Below are 23,148 nucleotides of genomic sequence, written 5' to 3' on the forward strand. Positions count from 1 at the left end.
TTTCGTCACACAACGCCACAGATGTCTCAAGTTTTGAGGCAGCGTGCAGTTGACTGCAGGAATGTCCATCAGAGCGGTTGCCAGAGAATGCAATAAGCCACCTCCAAAGTAGTTTTAGAGAATATGGCAGTACATCCAAAGCAGCCTCACAACCGCAGACCACGTGTAACCACGCCAACCCAGGACCTCCACATCCGGTTTCTTTACCTGCAGGATCGTTCTACCAGCCATCCGGAAAGTTAATGAAACTGTGGGTTTACACATACAAACTGCACAAACTGACAGAAACCATCTCAGGGGAGCTCATCTGTGTACTCGTCATCCTCGTCATACTCGTCATCCTCACCAGGGTCTTGACCTGACTGCAGTTCGGCATCGTAACCAACTTCAGTGGGCAAATGCTCGCTCACCTTCGATGGCCACTGGCACGCTGGAGAAGTGAGCTCTTCCTGGATGAATCCCGGTTTCAACTGTACCAGGCAGATGGCAGACAGCGTGTTTGGCGTCGTGTGGGCGGGCGGTTTGCAGAAGTCAACGTTGTGAACAGAGTGCCCCATGGTGGCGGTGGGGTTATGGTATGGGCAAATATAAGCTACGGACAATGAACAGAATTGCACTTTATCAATGGCAATTTGAATGCACAGAGATACCGTGACGAGATCCTGAGGCCCATTGTCGTGCCATTTTTAAGGTAGCCGTGACCAGCAGATATATGTCTGTATTCCCAGTCATGTGAAATCCGTAGATTAGGCCCTAATGCATTCATTTACATTGACTGATTTCCTCATATGAACTGTAACCCTTTGAAATTGTTGCATGTTGCGTTTATATTTTTGTTGAGGGTAAGTACGATCAGATTCTGCCAGTCTTTCTTGTTGGTTATTTTTTGGGTGTAAGATATTATACCAAGAGAGCAAGTCTTTCATGACTTAAGAATTCAAATGGCGTCTGACTGCATTATCATCAACACAAATCAAATATGTTTTTTCCTTTGAAGCAGAGACAGGCCTGAACTATAGGAGAATCATTTACTGTGTGTCTGGGATGAATGCGGAGTGTGTTTTGTCTACAAACACTTCCATTAGTCAGGACCTCTGCTCTGTACTGTAGTGTCAACTTAACGTCACTCATTTCACCACTCTTATATTCTCATTGACCAGGGGGATTCAATCTCAGACGACACATTTGGTTGTTGTTGTATATTGCGGTTTGTTAAATGCATGTTTTTGGACACAGACAACCAACAGCAGGTATCGTAGAGAGAATTCTAATCATTATCAGGAGGTGTAGGTTGTGAGATCGCTGCATCTAGGGTTTCTGTGATTGATACTGTAACAAAGCTACAATCTAAAAACATTTGTTTACAATCAAACCAAAAAGGGGACTTGCTTACCTCGTTTATCTTTTCCATAGATAACGTTATGTAATAACAAGAAGCATGGAATCGGGGGGGAGAGATTAGAATTGATCAGTTTAGTGCTCGGCTCGTTGTGTTTAGAGAGAACATGAGAAGAGACAGTGGTAGCAGAAAACAGGGAACAAAACGGGGGAGGGGGGGGACACTACAATGATTCGCCGTCTCTAACTTGTAGCGGCATTACAAATAGAAAGGTAGAAAACTATAGAAAAACAGTGAAGAGAAGCACTTTCAGGTGGAAGAGTGGAGGGGCATCAATTATTCTGCACTCCGTATTCTTATGACTGGCAAATACTGTATTATTACACTAGCAGCCTACCTAAGCCCTAAAAATCATCCATCTATATCCATAATGAATTGAGCCCTCAGGGAAGTCCCAAACCACAGGGCCAGCCCAGGGCATGGGAGATTGAATTATTCATCTGATTCATGTGTTGTTTAATGTGTAAATAGTGGGTATAGCAAAGGAAAGTACAAGATGGGAGGGGGAATGGTGGATAGTTTATTTCAGGTAAATACCAGTGGTGGAAAAAGTACCTAATTGTACCTAAAATAAAGATACCTTAATAGAAAATGACTTAAGTAAAAGTGAAAGTCACCCAGTAAAATACTACTTGAGTATACATCTAATTGTATTTGGTTTTAAATGTACTTAAGTATCAAAATAAATGCAATTGCTAAAATATACTTACGTATCAAAAGTAAAAATCTTTTAAAATTCCTTATATTAATCAAACTAGACGGCACCATTATTTTACAGATAGCCTGAGGCACACATCATTTACAAATGTAGCATGTGTGTTTAGTGAGTCCGCCAGATCAGAGGCAGTAGGGATGACCAGGGATGTTCCCTTGATAAGTGCATGAATTGCACCATTTTCCAGTCCTGCTAAGCATTCAAAATCTAACGAGTTATTTTAGGTATCAGGGAAAATGAATGGAGTAAAAAGCATATTATTGTCATTAGGAATCTAGTGAAGTAAAAGTAGTCAAACGTATAAACAGTAAAATAAAGTACAGACACCCGCAAAAACAACTTAAGTAGTACTTTAAAGTATTTTCACTCCACTGAAAAATACCCTCCGTAGAAAAGGTAGAAACTCCCTTGTAATGGGTTGGAAGGTGAGAGAGGTAGCTTGTGTATACAGTATGTACACACACACACACAAACAATTGTATTCAAGCACACACACTATGTAAGGGTGAGGAAATAAGGCACTGCTGTGACAGTCGTTAGCTTTGTCATAAGCTTCTGGAGAAAAGCGCTGTTCCCATATAATTCACATAAACAGACTCTAGGCAGAGCTGACAACTCGCACTGGTCTGAGCCATTAAGACAGTCTCAGCCTGCGAAATCCCCCATTAGCGGATGCGTGTGCTGTAGGATTTTTAAAGATTCAGAAGGCACATTTTTTTCACCAGGACGGTTGTTTAGCATTGTTAGGAAGCCAAGTGGATGCCGTTTACGGGGCAGTAAGGTCGAAGCAGTGTGGCGTCCAGTCAACAAACTGCAGGAGACCAAACACTATGTGAGAGGAATTCAAGTGGTGACAAACATTGGAACGGAAGTAGTGTGTGGACACAAAACCCGCTGCATTTTTGTGTGCAACAATAGCTAGTGAGAAGTTCATTTGCGGAGAGATAAAAAGTGACAAAATCAATCTAACAAACAATGAATCTAAAGAAAAGAAAAAGAGTATGGTGCAAATAAACAAGAACGAATGTAACAACAGAAAGAAAGACAACCAGGGACAAAGACAGACAGACTGGGGAAGTGATATGGGAGGACATTAGTGGGTGCGTGTGAGGACATTTTGATATGAGGGGGCATTTTGACATGTGAGGACGTTTGTGTGTGTGTGAGGATTTGCCATGTGATTGAGGAGGGTGGGACCCTACATTTTGCAGGCAGTTGGTGCTCTCACCTCGTACTCCTCCTTGAAGCCGTAGCCCTCAGCACACTTCATCTGGGTAATGTGCTGGAGCAGGTCTGCCACGCGGATGGCTGGGTGGAGCTGACCCGTCTGGTAGGGGGGCACGTCTGCCACCTCCCTCTTCTTCTTATAGGAGTGGCTGTGGGACTGGACCAGACTGCTGGTGTCACTGGTCATGGTGTGGTTCTCATCTAGAAACCCAGAGAGGAGGGACGAGGTCACGCACAAATACATATACACTGGTCAGGACTGGAGTGCCCCACAACGCCATACGGACATAGAATAGGAAACACTCTTGACATTATAATGGATGAATACAGGGTCACAGTATAGTTATTCAATGAGAAAACATGAAATGAACAGGAGTTACTTATAAACTACGTTGTGCTCAACTAGTTATTACAGTGTTTTGAAACTTGGTGAACACAAAATGGAGCTCGTATCTTAACAGATAACATGGTGTAAAATAAATCTATTTACATTATACAATGAGGGAAAAGAGCTTTATTTCTATTGCCGCTAGAACAACCCTCACTTCTCATAGCGCTAGCTTGTGGCTAACTTCTCACAGCGCTAGCTTGTGGCTAAATTCTCACAGCGCTAGCAGGTGGCCAACTTATCACAGCGCTAGCTTGTGGCTAACTTGTCATAGCGCTAGCTTGAGGCTAACTTCTCACAGCGCTAGCTTGAGGCTAACTTCTCACAGCGCTAACTTGTGGCTAACTTCTCAATACAAACTTCCTATCCACAAAATCGACCAATGGCAAAATGAAATTGATGATGGAATGGCGGCGGTGGATGGATGACGTGGGTGCACGATCAAATGAAGTGGGTACTCTGTTCGGTAACTATGTCTTATGGGAAACCGTAAAAAAAATTAAAAAGTGTCAGAGGCGTGAGACCCCTGTTTAAACAAAGTGGGGGTGGGGGTGGTGGAGTGTGGGTGGGCCGTCATATAGTCCACATATGCATGAGGCAACACTGTCCACGGGTGGAGTCAAATCCCCATGCTAGGTAATGGCTTCACAGGGGGAAGGGGGGCGTGAGATGCCCTAACACAAGTGCATGCGTAGCAACACAAGATGGGAGAGCAGGCCCCAAGGGAAGGCAAGCGCCTTTCAATAGCATGAGGGAGGCACGCACACACACACACACACACACACTTCCTCACCCCAGAGAAAACAGGGCAGACTGGCAACTTACCATTAATGGGCACTTTATTAGAGGACATAACAGGTTAAATGTGAAGAAGAAAAGAAGAGAAAGGAAACAGGGTATAAGCAACAATATGACGTTTAGGCATGAGCACCTGCACAGTTTTAATTTTCTCTAGCTGTTTCTAGCCACCAACATGTTTTTGCCTTTCCGGGAGTCCAGTCCTCACCAACTATTCAGTTCAATTGGACACCTCACAGAAAGCTAGATCTGGGATGCTTTAGTTAGGGTTGTGTAAATTTGGTTGGAATCACCTAGAATTGACCATTTCAAATGTAATCAATGCTGACAAAGACATGATAAAGACATTTTGTTTTCTGAATGAATAAAATATTAATTTGACATTAGCCAAAACAGTTTAACTAGTAAAAAACTAGTCCAGATAACGTTTGAAAACCTCTCTACAAAACAAGTGGAACCCCCAGCTAACCCTCTGTGGTGCTGTAAATGGTGAATGTGAACACGGGCCCTTGTCCGAGGAAACGTCTAGAAAATCACTAACGCCATTCTTCCTTGCGACACTGTTGTGTTCTGTATCTCTACTAGCCTACAGTGTGTACATTATCTGGTATGTTAATATTTGTCTGTCAAATATCTACATCTGGTATTTGTAAAGTGAATTGGGAAAGTATTGAGACCCCTTCACTTTTTGCACATTTTGTTACATTACAGTCTTATTCCAAAATTGATTCAATTGGGTTTTTATCTGATCAATCTACATAATAACAAAGCAACACTTTTTTATAAACATCTGAAATATCACCTTTACATAAGCATTTAGACCCTTTACTCAGTACTTTGCTGAAGCACCTTTGGCAGCGATTAAAGCCTAGAGTCTTCTTGGGTATGACGCTACAAGCTTGGCACACCAGTATTCGGGAAGTTTCTCCCATTCTTCTCTGCAGATCCTCTCAAGCTCTGTGAGGTTGGATGGGGAGCGTTGCTGCACAGCTATTTTCCGGTCTCTCCAGAGATGTTCAATCGGGTTCAAGTCCGGGCTCTGGCTGGGCCACTCAGGGACATTCAGAGACTTGTCCCGAAGCCATTCCTGCGTTGTCTTGTCTGTGTGCTTAGTGTCGTTGTCCTGATGGAAGGAGAACATTCGCCCCAGACTGAGGTCCATAGAGCTCTGGAGCAGGTTTTCATTAAGGATCTCTCTGTACTTGGCTCCCTTAATCTTTGCCTCGATCCTAACTAGTCTCCCAGTCCCCGCTGCTGATGCTGCCACCACCATGCTTCACCGTAGGGATGGCTCAAGGTTTTCTCCAGACGTGACTCTTGGCAGTCAGGCAAAAGAGATCAATCTTGGTTTCATCAGACCAGAGAATCTTGTTCCTCATAGTCAGAGGTGCCTTTTGGCTAATTCCAAGCAGATTGTCATGTGCCTTTTACTGAGGAGTGGCTTCTGTCTGGCCACTTCACCATAAAGGCCTGATTGGCGGAGTACTGCAGAGATGGGACTCCTTCTGGAAGGTTCTCCCATCTCTACAGAGGAACTCTGGAGCTCTGACAGAGTGACCATCGGGTTCTTGGTCATCTTCCTGACCAAGGCCCTTTCTCCTCCGATTGCTCAGCTCGGCCGGACGGACAGCTCTCGGAAGAGTCTTGGTGGTTCCAAACTTATTCCATTTAAGAATGATGGAGGCCACTGTGTTCTTGGGGACGTTTAAAGCTGAATAAATGTTTTGGTACGCTTCCCCAGATCTGTGCCTTGACACAATCCTGTCTCGGAGCTCTACGAACAATTCCTTCGACCTCATGGCTTGATTTTTGCTCTTATATAGACATGTGTGTGCCTTTCCAAATCATGTCCAATCAATTGAATTTACCACCGGTGAACTCCAATCGAGTTGTAGAAACATCTCAAGGATGATCAATGGAAACAGGATGTACCTGAGCTCAATTTCGAGTCTCAAAGCAAAGGGTCTGAATACTTATGTAAATAAGGTACTTCTTTTTTATATTTTATTTATAAAATTAGCAACATTTTCTAAAAACCTGTTCTTGCTTTGTCATTATGGGTTATTGTGTGTAGATTGATGCAGAAAAACATTTATTTAATACATTTTAAAATAAGGCATAAAGTAATAAAATATGGAAAAAGTCAAGGGGTCTGAATACTTTCCAAATGCACTGTATGTTGTCTATTGTACCTGGCTGTCTATTGTACAAACCTCCTACCGAGACAAAGATATTGAAACTTTTCTCTATATGAAAGGGGTTGAAACTGACAGTTGTACTGAAGGAGTTTATTAGGGTAGGTTAAGCAGTAGTGACATTGACAAAATGACAAATGTGTCATTCCTTAATAACATTGCCCTAGAGCTCTCCAATGTTTGCTACTTTACATGTTCGTTGCTATGGCGATGGGAACTACTTTGTCTGTTTGTATGGATATTCTTTTTTGGGGGGGGTTTGCTGTGCCACTCCCCCTCATCCAGTCCACATTGTCTGTCCATGCATATGAGAGGTCATAGACATACGTGACGTCACACGCACGACACGGAATGCGGATGGGATGGAGTGAATTAGCCAACCTCAGCTTGATTAGAAAGAAACAAAAACCTTCTGGTCTGACAAAGAAAGAAAAGCAGGCAGGTATGGATGTGTGAAAGCCATTATCAGGAAACAAACCAATTCAATCCAAATCACTATCTCCATCTCTCTCCATCTCTCTCTCTCTCTCTCTCTGCTTCCCTCAAATGCACAGCACCTAGTCTATTTTGGAGTTGTCCGTTTCAGTTGGTCTTTAAGCATAAGGAATGTATTGTAGGGAAAAAAAAGTAAGAATGTTTTCTCACCCAAGATAGCGGTTGGCACAAAGGGATCTGCCCACAACCCAAAACCAGTGCAGAGCAGGGTGTTAACAAAGAAGAGACAATATAGCAGTGAATAAGGTGACTCACTCCCCACTCCAGGTAAGACAGCAATATTAGAGCAGAGCAGTTACAGTTTGTTATCACCAAGAGGCAAAGAAAACATCCAATGGAAGAACAGCATCAATAGTTCATTTTTAACATTATAAGGGGTTATAATATAACTCAGTTAAATGTAGATCATGTCCAACATGATCCATCGAATAGAATATACATACAGATCAATTCAAATCAATCTACCAATATGGCTCAAAATGGTTGTCCCAAATAGTATGCTGAAGTGCAACCGCTATAGAGCAATTAAAACTGCAGGCAAAAAGACAGCATGCATCATTACATTGTTTTAGCAGGCCACCATTAGATCAAGCAAACCGTTTATCAAACAAAGACACAGGCAACTTGATCGGGATTGGCCATTTGTTAAAGAGGTCAAAGTTCAAGGGGTCATAAGAGGTCACCAGCAGTTTTAGACAGTAGTAGAAGCAGAAGGAGTTAAGCGTTAAAAGGTGAGGTAGTTTACCTGGGTAGTAGGAGGTGGGTACGGACGTGCTGATGGAGTTAGTCTTCATGGTGAACGTCGAGGGAGAGGCAGCTTTTAGCAACAGAGAGAGAGCACGCAGTAACACAATGGTCAAGAATCTTTAGTGGAAGAATTAATAGTATATTTCTAGACGATCTGTAGGAATCAAACAATTTGGCTTCCAGACTCAGATCTGTCTGAATAAAAAGTTGTCCCAAGGAGGAAGTGTGTGTTGAAGCCATTAGGAAAGAGGCTTGTAGCTTTTGCATGTCCCCTGACAGAGTCAATTTAACAAGTGGAATAATGTCAAGAAACTAAGACATTTCACTATTCACTGTTCTGGCTACGCATATGGATACAAATACGCTAATGCTTTTTAATGACAGTATTTTTGAATAAGTAACAACAACGGGCTGTGTTCATACAACATATTCAGCCAAATCAATAAAGTTCAGTCGGTTTATTGATAAAGCCGGGACAGTACACCGAGCGATCGTTGCTGTGTTTGTCGGTCGCCATCAGGCATTCTGACATAAGTTGCCTACAGTGACCCTGCTGTTAGTCAAGGATATTGCGATAGACAGCGGGATAAGGTCACGGCTGAATGGCTCTGTCGTCCAATGAGAGCATGTTTATTTATTTATCCCCAATGTTTCCCAGGTCAATCAAATCTGCCCGGCGACACGTCAGCCGGCCCTGTCAGGCTGAAATGGCATTCCCCTCTTGCAATATTAAATGAGCGCCAAACGATCCAAGACTCGTTCTCGCTCCTGTCCCCTTTCTGCTTTTGACAGACAGATGAGGCGCGCGTGGCGGTAAGGGGAGAGAGAAAAAGTGCCTAGTGACCCTGGCACCTCTTAGCCTTCAGAGTTGAGAGACAGAAAACATCATGGTTGTGGGTTACTTACTCTCCAGTAACAGAGATATAAGAAATATAGAGAATATGATTCTGGAGATCCTCATAATGAAGGGATGTCTTAATGTCATATAGTTGTGAGGGATAGGGGCATTTGGAAGCGGAGGGGGGGTACAAGGGGGAAACCAGATGATGAAAGCCGCTGGCTCAGCATGCCGAGCAGTAGGGGCTGACTAATGTTTGGGCCTGGGGACCACTGGTGGGGGGGGGGGGATTAGGGGATTGTACCTCAGCCAGGGTCAGCTGTCCCTGGGGTGAGGAGGAAGGCCAGAGGGGGTAGAAGCATGACAGATGGGGAAGATATAGGGTGGCAGGTAACCTAGCGGTTAAGAGTGTTGGGCCAGTAACAGACAGCTTGTTGATTCGAATCCCCAAACCGACTAGGTGAAAAATCTATCGACGTGCTCTTGTGCAAGGCACTTAACCCTAATCAATCCTGTAAATCGCTCTGGATAAGAGCATCTTCTAAATTAATCTTTTTTTTTTTTTTTTACGTTGATCTACCCCCCTGATGTGTCAACATGGGATACCCATAGAAGTAAATACAAGGCCAGTAAAAGGGTTTGAAATAGGCACAGGATCAAAAACAAAGATTAAAGCATTGACAGCTTGGGAAAATTAAGGGAGGAAGATCTGAGACGATAAGTCCTTATTTAGATGCTGTATCGGGAAATTATAGTCTCGAGATGCCTAATAACTAAACAAAACTGAAGACATTTCTAACCTGCTCGGGTATCGAAGGTTTTGCAAGAGCCTTTCACATGACTTGATCATTGATAAAACACAATTTGTTTAGAATTGAAAGAAATTCCTCTAATGTAGCAGTGTTAATCTATGTTACCTATAGCCTTTTCACACTACTGTGCCCACCTAGACCAAAAATGTTTTTCTTTTCACATTGTCCTTTCTACTACAGTTCCAGTGACTATTGTGAATGTGTAACCAGGCCAGCTATGTACAGCTTGGTTTGGCTGGGTTCAGCTCAGTGTGAAAAGCCTTCCATACTCCCCGCCGCCAACCCACAATGCCCTGGTGTTAGACACTCACTTCTCCCATTGAGTGTGTGGCTGTGGGTGTCCATGAAGGAGATGGCCTCGTCACAGTTGGTGCCCTGCTCCGTGTAGCTCTTGTCCATGGAGTTCACCATCACCGTCATCTCCTGTCGCGTGCTGCTCAGGGTCTCCTTGCGCTTTTTGGCCAGTTTCCTGGTTTCATACCAATCAAAATAGAAAGAAGAAAGGGTCACAGGGGAAAACAGTGAAAAGCTAGTGATACAGTAAGCAATATGCAAAATAAGTATCATAATCAAGCCTCATATTGACATGATCTGGTTCATACCTGGCTCCAACTAAGATTCGTTTTATATCAAGCCTCATATTGACATGATCTGGGTCATACCTGGCTCCAACCAAGATTCGTTTTATATCAAGCCTCATATTGACATGATCTGGGTCATACCTGGCTCCAACTAAGATTCATTTTATATCAAGCCTCATATTGACATGATCTGGGTCATACCTGGCTCCAACCAAGATTTGTTTTATATCAAGCCTCATATTGACATATTTATTTCAAATATTATTATGGATTTCATTGAGCCTGCGATTTGAACCCAGGTCTGCTGTGGTTGTTCACTTACATCACATCAGGGCTCGCAATTCATGTCTACTCATGAAGTGGAGATGGACAGCGGAGAAGAAATCTAGTCTGCATCCAAACAGTGCGACAAACTAGCTACCTTTCTCCTCATTCAACCCAGAGGCTACACTGTATATTTTGATGCCATATCCCCCAGGGGGTGTCATGTAAACACAGGCATAGATCCTGACTCTTAGGGCAGGGCGTTAGGTTGAGCCAGATCCTGACTCTTAGGGCAGGGAGTTAGGTTGGGCATATATCCTGACTCTTAGGGCAGGGAGTTAGGTTGGGCATAGATCCTGACTCTTAGGGCAGGGCGTTAGCTTGGGCCAGATCCTGACTCTTACGGCAGGGCGTTAGGTTGGGCCAGATCCTGACTCTTAGGGCAGGGAGTTAGGTTGGGCCAGATCCTGACTCTTAGGGCAGGGAGTTAGGTTGGGCATAGATCCTGACTCTTAGGGCAGGGAGTTAGGTTGGGCATAGATCCTGACTCTTAGGGCAGGGAGTTAGGTTGGGCATAGATCCTGACTCTTAGGGCAGGGCGTTAGGTTGAGCCAGATCCTGACTCTTAGGGCAGGGAGTTAGGTTGGGCATATATCCTGACTCTTAGGGCAGGGAGTTAGGTTGGGCATAGATCCTGACTCTTAGGGCAGGGCGTTAGCTTGGGCCAGATCCTGACTCTTACGGCAGGGCGTTAGGTTGGGCCAGATCCTGACTCTTAGGGCAGGGAGTTAGGTTGGGCATCGATCCTGACTCTTAGGGCAGGGAGTTAGGTTGGGCATAGATCCTGACTCTTAGGGCAGGGAGTTAGGTTGGGCATCGATCCTGACTCTTAGGGCAGGGAGTTAGGTTGGGCATAGATCCTGACTCTTAGGGCAGGGCGTTAGGTTGGGCCAGATCCTGACTCTTAGGGCAGGGCGTTAGGTTGGGCATAGATCCTGACTCTTAGGGCAGGGCGTTAGGTTGGGCATAGATCCTGACTCTTAGGGCAGGGAGTTAGGTTGGGCATAGATCCTGACTCTTAGGGCAGGGAGTTAGGTTGGGCATAGATCCTGACTCTTAGGGCAGGGCGTTAGGTTGGGCATAGATCCTGACTCTTAGGGCAGGGAGTTAGGTTGGGCATAGATCCTGACTCTTAGGGCAGGGAGTTAGGTTGGGCATAGATCCTGACTCTTAGGGCAGGGAGTTAGGTTGGGCATAGATCCTGACTCTTAGGGCAGGGAGTTAGGTTGGGCATAGATCCTGACTCTTAGGGCAGGGCGTTAGGTTGGGCCAGATCCTGACTCTTAGGGCAGGGAGTTAGGTTGGGCATAGATCCTGACTCTTAGGGCAGGTTGGGCATAGATCCTGACTCTTAGGGCGTTAGGTTGGGCATAGATCCTGACTCTTAGGGCAGGGCGTTAGGTTGGGCATAGATCCTGACTCTTAGGGCAGGGAGTTAGGTTGGGCATAGATCCTGACTCTTAGGGCAGGGCGTTAGGTTGGGCCAGATCCTGACTCTTAGGGCACGGAGTTAGGTTGGGCCAGATCCTGACTCTTAGGGCACGGAGTTAGGTTGGGCCAGATCCTGACTCTTAGGGCAGGGCGTTAGCTTAGGCCAGATCCTGACTCTTAGGGCAGGGCGTTAGGTTGGGCCAGATCCTGACTCTTAGGGCACGGAGTTAGGTTGGGCATAGATCCTGACTCTTAGGGCAGGGCGTTAGCTTGGGCCAGATCCTGACTCTTAGGGCAGGGCGTTAGCTTGGGCCAGATCCTGACTCTTAGGGCAGGGCGTTAGCTTGGGCCAGATCCTGACTCTTATGGCAGGGCAGGGGGCGTTAGGTTGGGCCAGATCCTGACTCTTATGGCAGGGCGTTAGGTTGGGCCAGATACTGACTCTTAGGGCAGGGCATTAGGTTGGGCCAGATCCTGACTCTTAGGGCAGGGCGTTAGGTTGGGCCAGATCCTGACTCTTAGGGCAGGGCGTTAGGTTGGGCCAGATCCTGACTCTTAGGGCAGGGCGTTAGGTTGGGCCAGATCCTGACTCTTAGGGCAGGGCGTTAGGTTGGCCAACTGAGGGAGATTATAGGAAACAAGTACGCCCTTAAATACAGTACCTGCTGGCCCACTCCCTGCTAATGTAGTCTCCTGGGGCCCCATGTCGGTGGCTAGGACAACAGCCTCACGCACAGACAGACAGACAGATGATACTTTAAAGCAGATTTGATACATAAAAGTCTCCCCAGTCCAGTTCAGCTATGGCTTGTCCTCCATTGCAGGGGGAGACTGTAGAGTAGACGTTAAATGTAGTTGTCAGAGAAAGGGGGCTGCTGTGTTTTCGGCAGGAGCAACACAGGGGCCAAGGGAGGTTAACACAAAGGGGTTGTCATCTTAGGAAACAGTGGTATAGTTTCAGAAGGCTGAAACCCGTGTGATAGAGAGTGGGGCAGATCCATAGAAATACATATGGCATCAGCCACTAGTATTCTATACTCTAAATACACTCATTGGAGAGAACTGCAAACAGGCCAATGAGAGGCAGATAACCAATAAGAACATCTGCTTTCCAATGGACTAACCCTTTCCTTTTAAACTGAAAGCTTGCATTGAGTTCATAGCACTTAAGACATACTTTCAAAGTAAAAACATTGGGTTTACAAATGGGATCCATCTTCCACTTAGCTCTTTTTCCTCTACAAGCTTAATCAGGCCAAATCGTAGCATTTCAGAGCGCTCTCTCTCACTAATGTTGCTTTTCCTCAGCGCTCCAGCTGTATGGCTCGACAAAGAGTGTGTGTGTGAACGGTGCCTTTGCAAGCGCCCAGCTGGCAGTAACAGAGAGACCTTGGTGAAGCCTTCATTAGGGGCCAGCCACTCCCCACAAGCGCCCATCAGTCCCCCTTTGTGTCGTGATCACTGTGCTTTTATGGGGGGCTGAGAAAGTAGTGTATGCCCCGTTTGCAAGCCAAGGCTGTCAGTGAGGGGTGCCAGACATTTTGCCAGCCCTGAGATGGCGCTGTGATACCGGGGTCTACGAGGCTGGCATAGGACCCTGCATTCTCTGGCAAGAGCCAACTTTCCACCAAAACACTGTAGCGATGCCAACCCTGTCCTGGCTATTCATCACTAACGACTCCTGAGTGAAAACAGCCCAGCCTCCTTACACCCCAGCCTCCTTACACCCCAGCCTCCTTACACCCCAGCCTCCTTACCAACCATCAGCAGCAAATAGCAGAAATCTAAATGGGCCACTGCCCAGACAACATGTACCTGAGAATTTCTCATTTCCAGGTGGGTAGTGAACGCTTCCGAATCCATCCAAAGTGTCCATATTCTCCAGGCTCCATTTGCAGTGACCAATGTCCATTTGAATGCAGCCAGATGCATTAGAATGCCATCTGACTGCTCTTCTAGTTCACTTTCTCCCTCTCCCATTCCTCCCAAGGGGTGGGGGGGCTAGGGGTTGGCCTTCTCTAATGGAGCCCCCCCAACGTTAAGTGGTCTAAAACGGGCCCGACCCCCATCTTGCAGTCAGAGCATTAAACATAAATGAATGAAAGTCATCTCTCTCTCTCTCTCTACTCTCTCTCTCCCTGTGTCTCTCTCCCTGTGTCTCTCTCTCTCTCTCGCTCGCTCTCTCTCTCTCTCTCTCTCTCTCTCTCTCTCTCTCTCTCTCTCTCTCTCTCTCGCTCTCTCTCTCTCTCTCTCGCCCACCCGTCTCTTTAGACACTCAAGGTCAGTCGATCCAGCATTTATACGAATGGAAGAAAAGAGAAACTATATTTTGCTCTTTCACCCTATTTCGCCGGAGGGGTTTTACAGATGCACACAGTGAATGAGTAATGCAACAGTCTCCAACTGTCAGGTTGAGCTAAAGTTCTGAGAAATATCCACAGGCAGGTCCATTTTTAATTTGTAGATGAACTCTAATCCTTTGGTATCTAAAGTTCTAGAACTCTCGCTCTTGCCCCCCACATGTGCTGTATCCACCTTGGAGATGATGCCACCTTCCCTTTATAACCTAGCATCCTCCCAGCTTCCCTTATAACCTAGCATCCTCCCTGCTTCCCTATATAACCTAGCATCCTCCCTCCTTCCCTATATAACCTAGCATCCTCCCTGCTTCCCTATATAACCTAGCATCCTCTCTGCTTCCCTATATAACCTAGCATCCTCTCTGCTTCCCTATATAACCTAGCATCCTCCCTGCTTCCCTATATAACCTACCATCCTCCCTGCTTCCCTTTATAACCTAGCATCCTCCCTCCTTCCCTATATAACCTTGCATCTTCCCTGCTTCCCTTTATAACCTAGCATCCGCTCTGCTTCCCTATATAACCTAGCATCTTCCTTTATAACCTGCTTCCCTTTATAACCTAGCATCCTCCCTGCTTCCCTTTATAACCTAGCATCCTCCCTGCTTCCCTTTATAACCTAGCATCCTCCCTGCTTCCCTTTATAACCTAGCATCCTCCCTGCTTCCCTATATAACCTAGCATCCTCTCTGCTTCCCTTTATAACCTAGCATCCTCCCTGCTTCCCTTTATAACCTAGCATCCTCCCTGCTTCCCTTTATAACCTAGCATCCTCCCTGCTTCCCTTTATAACCTAGCATCCTCCCTGCTTCCCTTTATAACCAAGCATCCTCCCTGCTTCCCTATATAACCTAGCATCCTCCCTGCTTCCCTATATAACCTAGCATCTTCCCTGCTTCCCTTTATAACCTAGCATCCGCTCTGCTTCCCTATATAACCTAGTATCTTCCCTGCTTCCCTTTATAACCTAGCATCCTCTCTGCTTCCCTATATAACCTACCATCCTCCCTGCTTCCCTATATAACCTAGCATCCTCCATGCTTCCCTATATAACCTAGCATCCTCCCTGCTTCCCTATATAACCTAGCATCCTCCATGCTTCCCTATATAACCTAGCATCCTCCCTGCTTCCCTATATAACCTAGCATCCTCCATGCTTCCCTATATAACCTAGCATCCTCCCTGCTTCCCTATATAACCTAGCATCCTCCCTGCTTCCCTATATAACCTAGCATCCTCCCTGCTTCCCTATATAACCAGGCGCTCTGCTCTCCCTGCTTCCCTATATAACCAGGCGCTCTGCTCTCCCTGCTTCCCTATATAACCAGGCGATCTGCTCTCCCTGCTTCCCTATATAACCAGGCGCTCTGCTCTCCCTGCTTCCCTATATAACCAGGCGCATCTTCCCTGCTTCCCTTTAGAACCACCTCCCTGCTTCCCTATATAACCAGGCGCTCTGCTCTCCCTGCTCCAGGCTCTACTCCACATCATTTCTCCAGCTGGCTTTCATCAGCCTGATGTGCACTTCTGACATGCAGAACTGCAGACTGGGGAGAGCGGTCATCTGAACAGGCCGAGGCAGGATGACACAGACTTTGTCTACAGGTGAAGACTACATGACTAGCACTGTACATGGTGGAGATTTTCAAATCAACGTCTCAGAGTGTAAGTGCTGAACAAAAATATAAACGCAACGTAATGTAAAAAGTAAACGTAAACGCAATGTAAAAAGTGTTGGACCTGAAATAAAGAAACACTGAAATGTTTCATACTCACAAAAAGCTTATTGCTCAAATTTTGTGAAAAAACATGTGTTTACATCCCTGTTAGTGAGCATTTCTCCTTTGCCAAGATAATCCATCCACTGAACACGTGTGGCAAGAAGCTGATGGCAAGAAGCTGATTAAACAGCCCCTACCTTTCTTTCTAAAGATCCGTGATCAACATGTGAAATCCACACAGTAGGGCCTAATGAATGTCTTTCAAATTGCTTGATTTCCTCATATGAACTGTAACTTTGAAATTGTTGCATGTTGCGTTTATATTTTTGTTCAGTGTAATTAAGGCTATTTTCATAGTGTGTTTGAACAAATCTCCCCACGCCCTAGTGATTGTGGCTTTCTCTTTGAGAGCTAATTCAGCAGAGATCAGATGTATTAACTCTACTACAGTAAGTGAGAAGTCTCAGTGTCCAATTCATTGTAATAATTTCACGAGATTTATCAGAAAATTAAGCAGACATAGATAAATCACACAATATCCAATTGGATGCAAATAGACTCAGCGGATAAGACAATATTGGGTCTGTTTGGTGTCTTAAACGAGCAGGTATTTCAAGTGAATGCAAATGTATATCTGCAATTAATATAATCTGATTTACTACAAGGGGATTTCAGACAGTAATACCACTCTGAAGAAGGGTGCAATATAACTAACTGTGGGAGCTTAAATCTTAGACACTGTAGTGCTTTGCAAACACCCGCTTTGGAATTTACTGCCTCTTGTCATTTAAATCTGCATTCCTCTCAATTGCGAGGCGAGCCTGGGAGGCAGAGATTTGTCACTGAGTGGTCGCGCTCTCCTCTTTCCCTCTTTGCACTTAAGGAACAAATTAAAGTGTCTGGGAAGAGCCTTTTGAAATTACAGAAGGAGATGGTTATCGCAGAAACTCTATTGAGCCAATTTAGTGAATTCATGTTGCCGAGCGGGAGACAAGTCATGCCCGGTTTCTTTTAAATTGGAGGCAAAACTCCAGCACAAACGCGTCATGGATCACCGGCTAGATGTGAGATAAAAAAGGGTCTCAGACAAAGAAAAACAATAACACAAAGGAGAGAAAACAATGGAAAATGTGTGAAGGGAAGGACAATACTGGATTATTATATGGCCCATCTTCTTTGCCGTGGCAGAGAGGATTCTTAGAATTTGGTGAGGCGGAATGGGATTTTCTCAAGGTGGTTAACAGCTTGAGTGTTCAGCCTCCACTTAATGGTGTTCTACCTGCCTGATGGGGGAAGCGTGGCGGGGTATAATGGTCTTTCCCTCTGCCTTTACTGTGGTAAACACAGCCGCTCAGCGCAAAGACGCCATGTGATCTCTAAAAAGCCGGAGAGAATGACTAGTGGCTAATGGACAGCTATGAGTTAATGAAGCTCTCCCGCCACAGTCGCCGAATCAATCTGCTTGGATTCGATTTCGCAGCCGGCTCGCTCCGTGTGGCAGTGCCCGACTCCCCGCTGCCACCAAACATCTATCTGAGTGGGTGGCCACCAAACATCTATCAGTGCCCTGCCACCAAACATCTATCTGAGTGGGACTCCCCGCTGCCACCAAACATCTATCTGAGTGGGACTCCCCGCTGCCACCAAACATCTATCTGAGTGGGACTCCCCGCTGCCACCAAACATCTATCTGAGTGGGACTCCCCGCGGCCACCAAACATCTATCTGAGTGGAACTCCCCGCTGCCACCAAACATCTATCTGAGTGGGACTCCCCGCTGCCACCAAACATCTATTTGAGTGGGACTCCCCGCTGCCACCAAACATCTATCTGAGTGGGACTCCCCGCTGCCACCAAACATCTATCTGAGTGGGAGGCCCCGCTGCCACCAAACATCTATTTGAGTGGGAGGCCCCGCTGCCACCAAACATCTATCTGAGTGGGACTCCCCGCTGCCACCAAACATCTATCTGAGTGGGACTGCCCCGCTGCCACCAAACATCTATTTGAGTGGGGGAGGACTCCCGCTGCCACCAAACATCTATCTGAGTGGGACGTTGCCACCAAACATCTATTTGAGTGGGACTGCCACCAAACATCCCGCTGCCACCAAACATCTATCTGAGTGGGAGGCCCCGCTGCCACCAAACATCTATTTGAGTGGGACTCCCCGGCCACCAAACATCTATCTGAGGCCCCGCTGCCACCAAAAACATCTATCTGAGTGGGACTCCCCGCTGCCACCAAACATCTATTTGAGTGGGACTCCCCGCTGCCACCAAACATCTATCTGAGTGGGACTCCCCGCTGCCACCAAAATCTATTTGAGTGGGATCTGCCACCAAACATCTGAGTGGGGGCCACCAAACATCTATCTGAGTGGGACTTCCCGCTGCCACCAAACATCTATCTGAGAGGACTGCCACCAAACATCTATCTGAGTGGGCTGCCACCAAACATCTATTTGAGTGGGAGGCCAAACATCTATTTGAGTGGGACTCCCCTGCCACCAAACATCTAAGATAGATAGTTTTAACTGTTCCTCCAAATTTGTTTGCCGTGAAAAGTGACATTTAATACACCTTGTCATCTCGCTGGGTAATAGGTGATTTAGTATGGGGTTGGAGGAGAGGGAGCTTCGGTTTCTAGCATGGCTTCCTTCTGTCTTGGAGCGCAGGGTGCAATGTGAACAATGGCTACCCGGGGAAAGATTAAGTACTACTCCTACTCTGTAATTGAATCTTAGTGTTTAATGGTTGACATTAGGGCCCTGGCGGTGTCGACGCTCGTTTAATTCGGCAGAATGAGAAGACAAAAAAAAGGTTTCTGCAATTTGTGTGTTTTTGTTGACTTCATTTACTTGTTTATTTTTTCTCATTCTCTTTCTTAGTTTTGAATAAAGAGCGCTGAATAGAGGGTGTCAAAGTTAACGACAATAGAAATAGAACAATCCAGACAACATCCAGACAACATAAATGCTTGGGAGGTGACAAACGCTCACAGGCCAAGGTTTCACCATCTGCATGCAATCAGGGGACTATAGAGTTACCATGAAATAAAAAGGGAATAAATAAGGGAATAATAGAATTAACGTGCTGACAGCAGCAGCAGTGACAGATTGGACAGGAATAACTAAGTGTATTCCTCACCTTGAGATAGAATGGTAAACTGTAAAATAAAATAAAGAGCTCTAGTTTAGCTCAGTATGCATGGTCTTAGCAAGGCCTACTACAAAGACAGAGAGGCCTACAGAGACTGAAGAGATAGTGTGCACAGTATGACTTTTTAAAGGAGTTTAAAACTTGAGTTTCTCCAAGGCAATGCAAAATGGCATTTACTTTCACTAACCCTGTCGCGATGTTCAAATCCAATTCTTGCTTGGGGACTTATAGGGGAAAAGCGCTTCCATTTCCTTTTTCATTTAAGACGCTTGCGCCTTTCTAAAAAGGGTCTGTGTTTCATGTGCCCACCCGGGAGAGCAGGCGATTGAAACCCTTCCCCAAACAGCTGTGAGATTTGACAAAGCGCGGTGGCACAGCCCATTTCCCTGCAAATGTCAGGACTCGATCTGTCTCGGGGAACGGCGGTGGAGAGCGAGCGCAAAGAAAATGGAAAAGAAATGTGAAAGTGCTCTCTCCAATCAGGGAAAAACATGTCACGAAGGTAGAGGGACTGATGTGTTGCCCAAGGTATTGGATCGATGGGTCGCCTGCTTTTACTAGAGGAGCACAAGGTTGGAGGTTCAGAAATACTTTGAGAGGTTCAGGTGAAAATAGGAGGGGGGGGCAGTAAGATTTTGTCCAAACTTACAAGTACTCCAAGAGCTCCCAGTGAATGGTCTCGCTTCAAAGTACAAAAAAGTTCCACTAACGATGTTCCCCAAGAGTGTATTTTGTTCTGCTAAGTGCTCGCTGGCTGAACCTTTCAGCCCAAACCTAAAAAAATGATCTGGTGTCAAGATTGACTAAAAGAAGAGAATGAAAGAACGCGAGCCATCTTGGCTCAGTGAGGCACCGCCGGGGCAGGGGGATGACAAATGACAGATTGTCTCCACTTTGTGACAGTGTGGCTGTCATCAATCCCGACAGAGGAAGCGGCGGCGTGCTGCGCTGCTGAAGGGGCTGGGTGATGAGTGACACTGGCAGAGTAGGAGGGAAACGCACGGCTTCACATGAGAGATTCCCTTTAATGGGTGTGTTGGTTGGCAAAGTTGGCTGGCACACACACAGGTGGGTAGAGACCCTGTTGGGGTGCAGTGCAGAAGTTGCAAAGGCAGAGGAGGCATCGTGAAGAGGCCTTGTTCGCTAAATGCTAATATTTTCTGCTGCTAGTGTACAAGATTTGCACTATCTATATATAAGCTATAAAAGTTTTTGTATTGGTGTAATAGTTAGAAAAAAACTGTTTTTAGGGGGATGGAGGGGATTATAGCCTACCATTATAAAACACACACTTTAAAAAAAACGACCTGAACGGGGAGAGAGATGCAGGGGAACGGGGAGAGAGATGCAGGGGAACGGGGAGAGAGATGCAGGGGAACGGGGAGAGATATGCAGGGGAGCGGGGAGAGAGATGCAGGGGAACGGGGAGAGAGATGCAGGGGAACGGGGAGAGAGATGCAGGGGAACGGGGAGAGAGATGCAGGGGAACGGGGAGAGAGATGCAGGGGAACGGGGAGAGAGATGCAGGGGAACGGGGAGAGAGATGCAGGGGAACGGGGAGAGAGATGCAGGGGAACGGGGAGAGAGATGCAGGGGAGCGGGGAGAGAGATGCAGGGGAACGGGGAGAGAGATGCAGGGGAGCGGGGAGAGAGATGCAGGGGCTGAGTGGAGAGATACAGTATGAGCTATGGTTGTTTACCTCCTCCCTCCCTCAAACCATCCCTTCTCCCCCATCACTACATGAGAGCTCGCTCCCATCCATGGCCCACATGCATACCTAATGCCACAGCCTGGTCACAACGCTCCCCACGTACTCCTCCGAGTCGCTGCGTTTCTCTCCAACGCCATGCTAGATATTGTTTATTTCATCCCTTTCTATTCCAAATCTTTGCATAAGCGTAACCTTTTGGGGCCGTTTACAGTTTAACCTGGTAAAACCATACCTCCGAATGGAATCAGATGACAAGAGAAGGCAAATGGAAAATGAAGACTGTAGGCTTTTAACACTAGAACCGCATTGCCTTCAGCCTATGAGTACCCGCTAGAGCATGTTGAGAACGTTGACGGGTGTCTCATTTAGATTATGCATTAGATGCATATCAACCCACAAGGTGTGCAAACATAAAGCACCTACGCTTGATAAATACTACATAAACAATTCTAAAGCATGAAATGCATGAAGAAATATACATGGAAATATATCCATGTAGAAATATAACAATATTTAATTGTTAAAATAGTGAAGGATATGTTTTGTACAATTCCTAAAGTCCTAAAGCCAATTTTGGATACTTCCGGCCAAGAACATATGCATTCTAACAGTCTAATACATGCATTTCATATATTCTATCAGAAGAAGAAGAACTTGGTTGTGTTTACAGAAATAACTATTTCAAAGAACATAACAGCATTTACATGAGTTTATGTTACTGTAGGCCCCTCAACCTCAACTCTGGACATCGAAGTCAGATCCATTGTTTTTTTTGTCAATGATTCCCTCTAATCAGGGACTGATTTAGACCTGGGACAACAGGTGGGTGATTTCTAATCAGGGACTCTAATCAGGGACTGATTTAGACCTGGGACAACAGGTGGGTGATTCCCCTCTAATCAGGGACTGATTTAGACCTGGGACAACAGGTGTCTGCAATTAATGGTCAGGTAGAACAGAAAACCAGCAGGCTCTGGACCTCGTAGGGTCAGAGTTCAATAACCCTGCTCTAATCTAGAAGTAAAAACAACAAACCACTAGTTCAAGTCCATCAAAGAAGTCCATTAGAATTTATTTTTTGCAGGTCAAAGGAAACAGTGTGGAAATAAGAAAATAAATTAATTTACAGTATGTTACTAGTCTGCTTAGCAGCCAGAGCGACGCTGTCACGTCTGTGGTCATGTGCTGAACGCTGGGACAGTGCAGATATTCTTGAAGTGAAATTTTGGAAATAGAGCTGCAACTCTTGAATTTTGAGAGTTAGTTGACAAAAGTAAGGGCCATATATACACTTTCTGATACTAAATATAGGAATCTAAATGTTTTACCTGCATGTGAGTCTGAAGGAGGATTTGATAAAGTGATGCTCCCTTCCCTGCATCTGCAAATTACAAGTTGCGCCCATCTCTTCTTGTACAATTTGACACCTAATAATACTGTCAATCAGACTATTGCCAATTTAATCTTGTCTACAGGCTAACTATGTGTGAAATTAGTTTTTTTGAGTTTAGGTGTAGTTCTGTCTGTGCAGGCTGACTGGCATTGTTTGTTTCACCTTGCTCGTCAACTTGGATAGAGACAAGGACATGTTTCACATTATTCCAAAGGTGTACGTGTTTTTGTTTCCCTTACAATACATGTAATAGCATTATAGTAAATAAAACAGTCCCTTAAAAGCTTATTTTTACAAAGTAAAACATAAGAATGGTATCAACCCACAAGGCATGCAGTCAAATTATTAACACGAGGGCCAACGATGATAGGCATGACAAACTCATCATTACACTACTGTTGTTCTAAATGAAATCCATCTCTTCACCTTCCTTATCATCTAGTTAGGCCTAATTTGAATGTGATTGTGAAGTAACATGCATTCATCCATTTGTCATTCATTCAGTGGGCTGGCATCGTTTGCTTCCCTTCGCTCATCAACTTGGGATCGTCAAGGATATGTTTTGTATTATTCTACTGCAACACGCAGCATGTTTTTGTTACCATTACAATACATGAGTTAGAGTTCTAGTAAATAAAACAGCTTATTAAATGGAAAATAAAATAAAAATGATAATCAACCTGCAAGGCAAATTATTTGACCGAGTGCCAAAGCTGATAAAAGGCATAACAAACTCATCATTACACAATTGTCTTTCTAAATTAAATTAACCTCTTCAAACTCATCATTCAGTTAGGCCTAATTTCAATTCAATTGTGAAGTAACAAGCACAGTTATCCCCCATTCATCCA

The 23,148-nt window shown here is 45.3% G+C and overlaps 1 protein-coding gene across 12 annotated transcripts in view; it reads right to left on the minus strand.

Annotated features, from left to right (window-relative positions):
* Positions 1-23,148, minus strand: part of LOC123991376 (receptor-type tyrosine-protein phosphatase mu-like) — a 335,771-nt gene that overhangs the window by 57,311 nt on the left and 255,312 nt on the right. For 4 of the 12 annotated variants that reach the window (XM_046292905.1, XM_046292904.1, XM_046292902.1 and 1 more), the window contains 5 exons: positions 9,926-10,083; positions 7,963-8,034; positions 7,368-7,394; positions 4,555-4,566; positions 3,343-3,542 (listed from right to left, as the gene is read on the minus strand). In XM_046292905.1, the coding sequence (XP_046148861.1) occupies positions 3,343-3,542; positions 4,555-4,566; positions 7,368-7,394; positions 7,963-8,034; positions 9,926-10,083 (469 nt within the window). The remainder of the gene's footprint in view (positions 1-3,342; positions 3,543-4,554; positions 4,567-7,367; positions 7,395-7,962; positions 8,035-9,925; positions 10,084-23,148) is intronic. The other 8 variants (XM_046292910.1, XM_046292911.1, XM_046292903.1 and 5 more) reach the window with 3 other exon arrangements.

The sequence above is a fragment of the Oncorhynchus gorbuscha genome, linkage group LG12 (assembly GCF_021184085.1).
Source record: "Oncorhynchus gorbuscha isolate QuinsamMale2020 ecotype Even-year linkage group LG12, OgorEven_v1.0, whole genome shotgun sequence".
Lineage (NCBI taxonomy): Eukaryota > Metazoa > Chordata > Actinopteri > Salmoniformes > Salmonidae > Oncorhynchus > Oncorhynchus gorbuscha.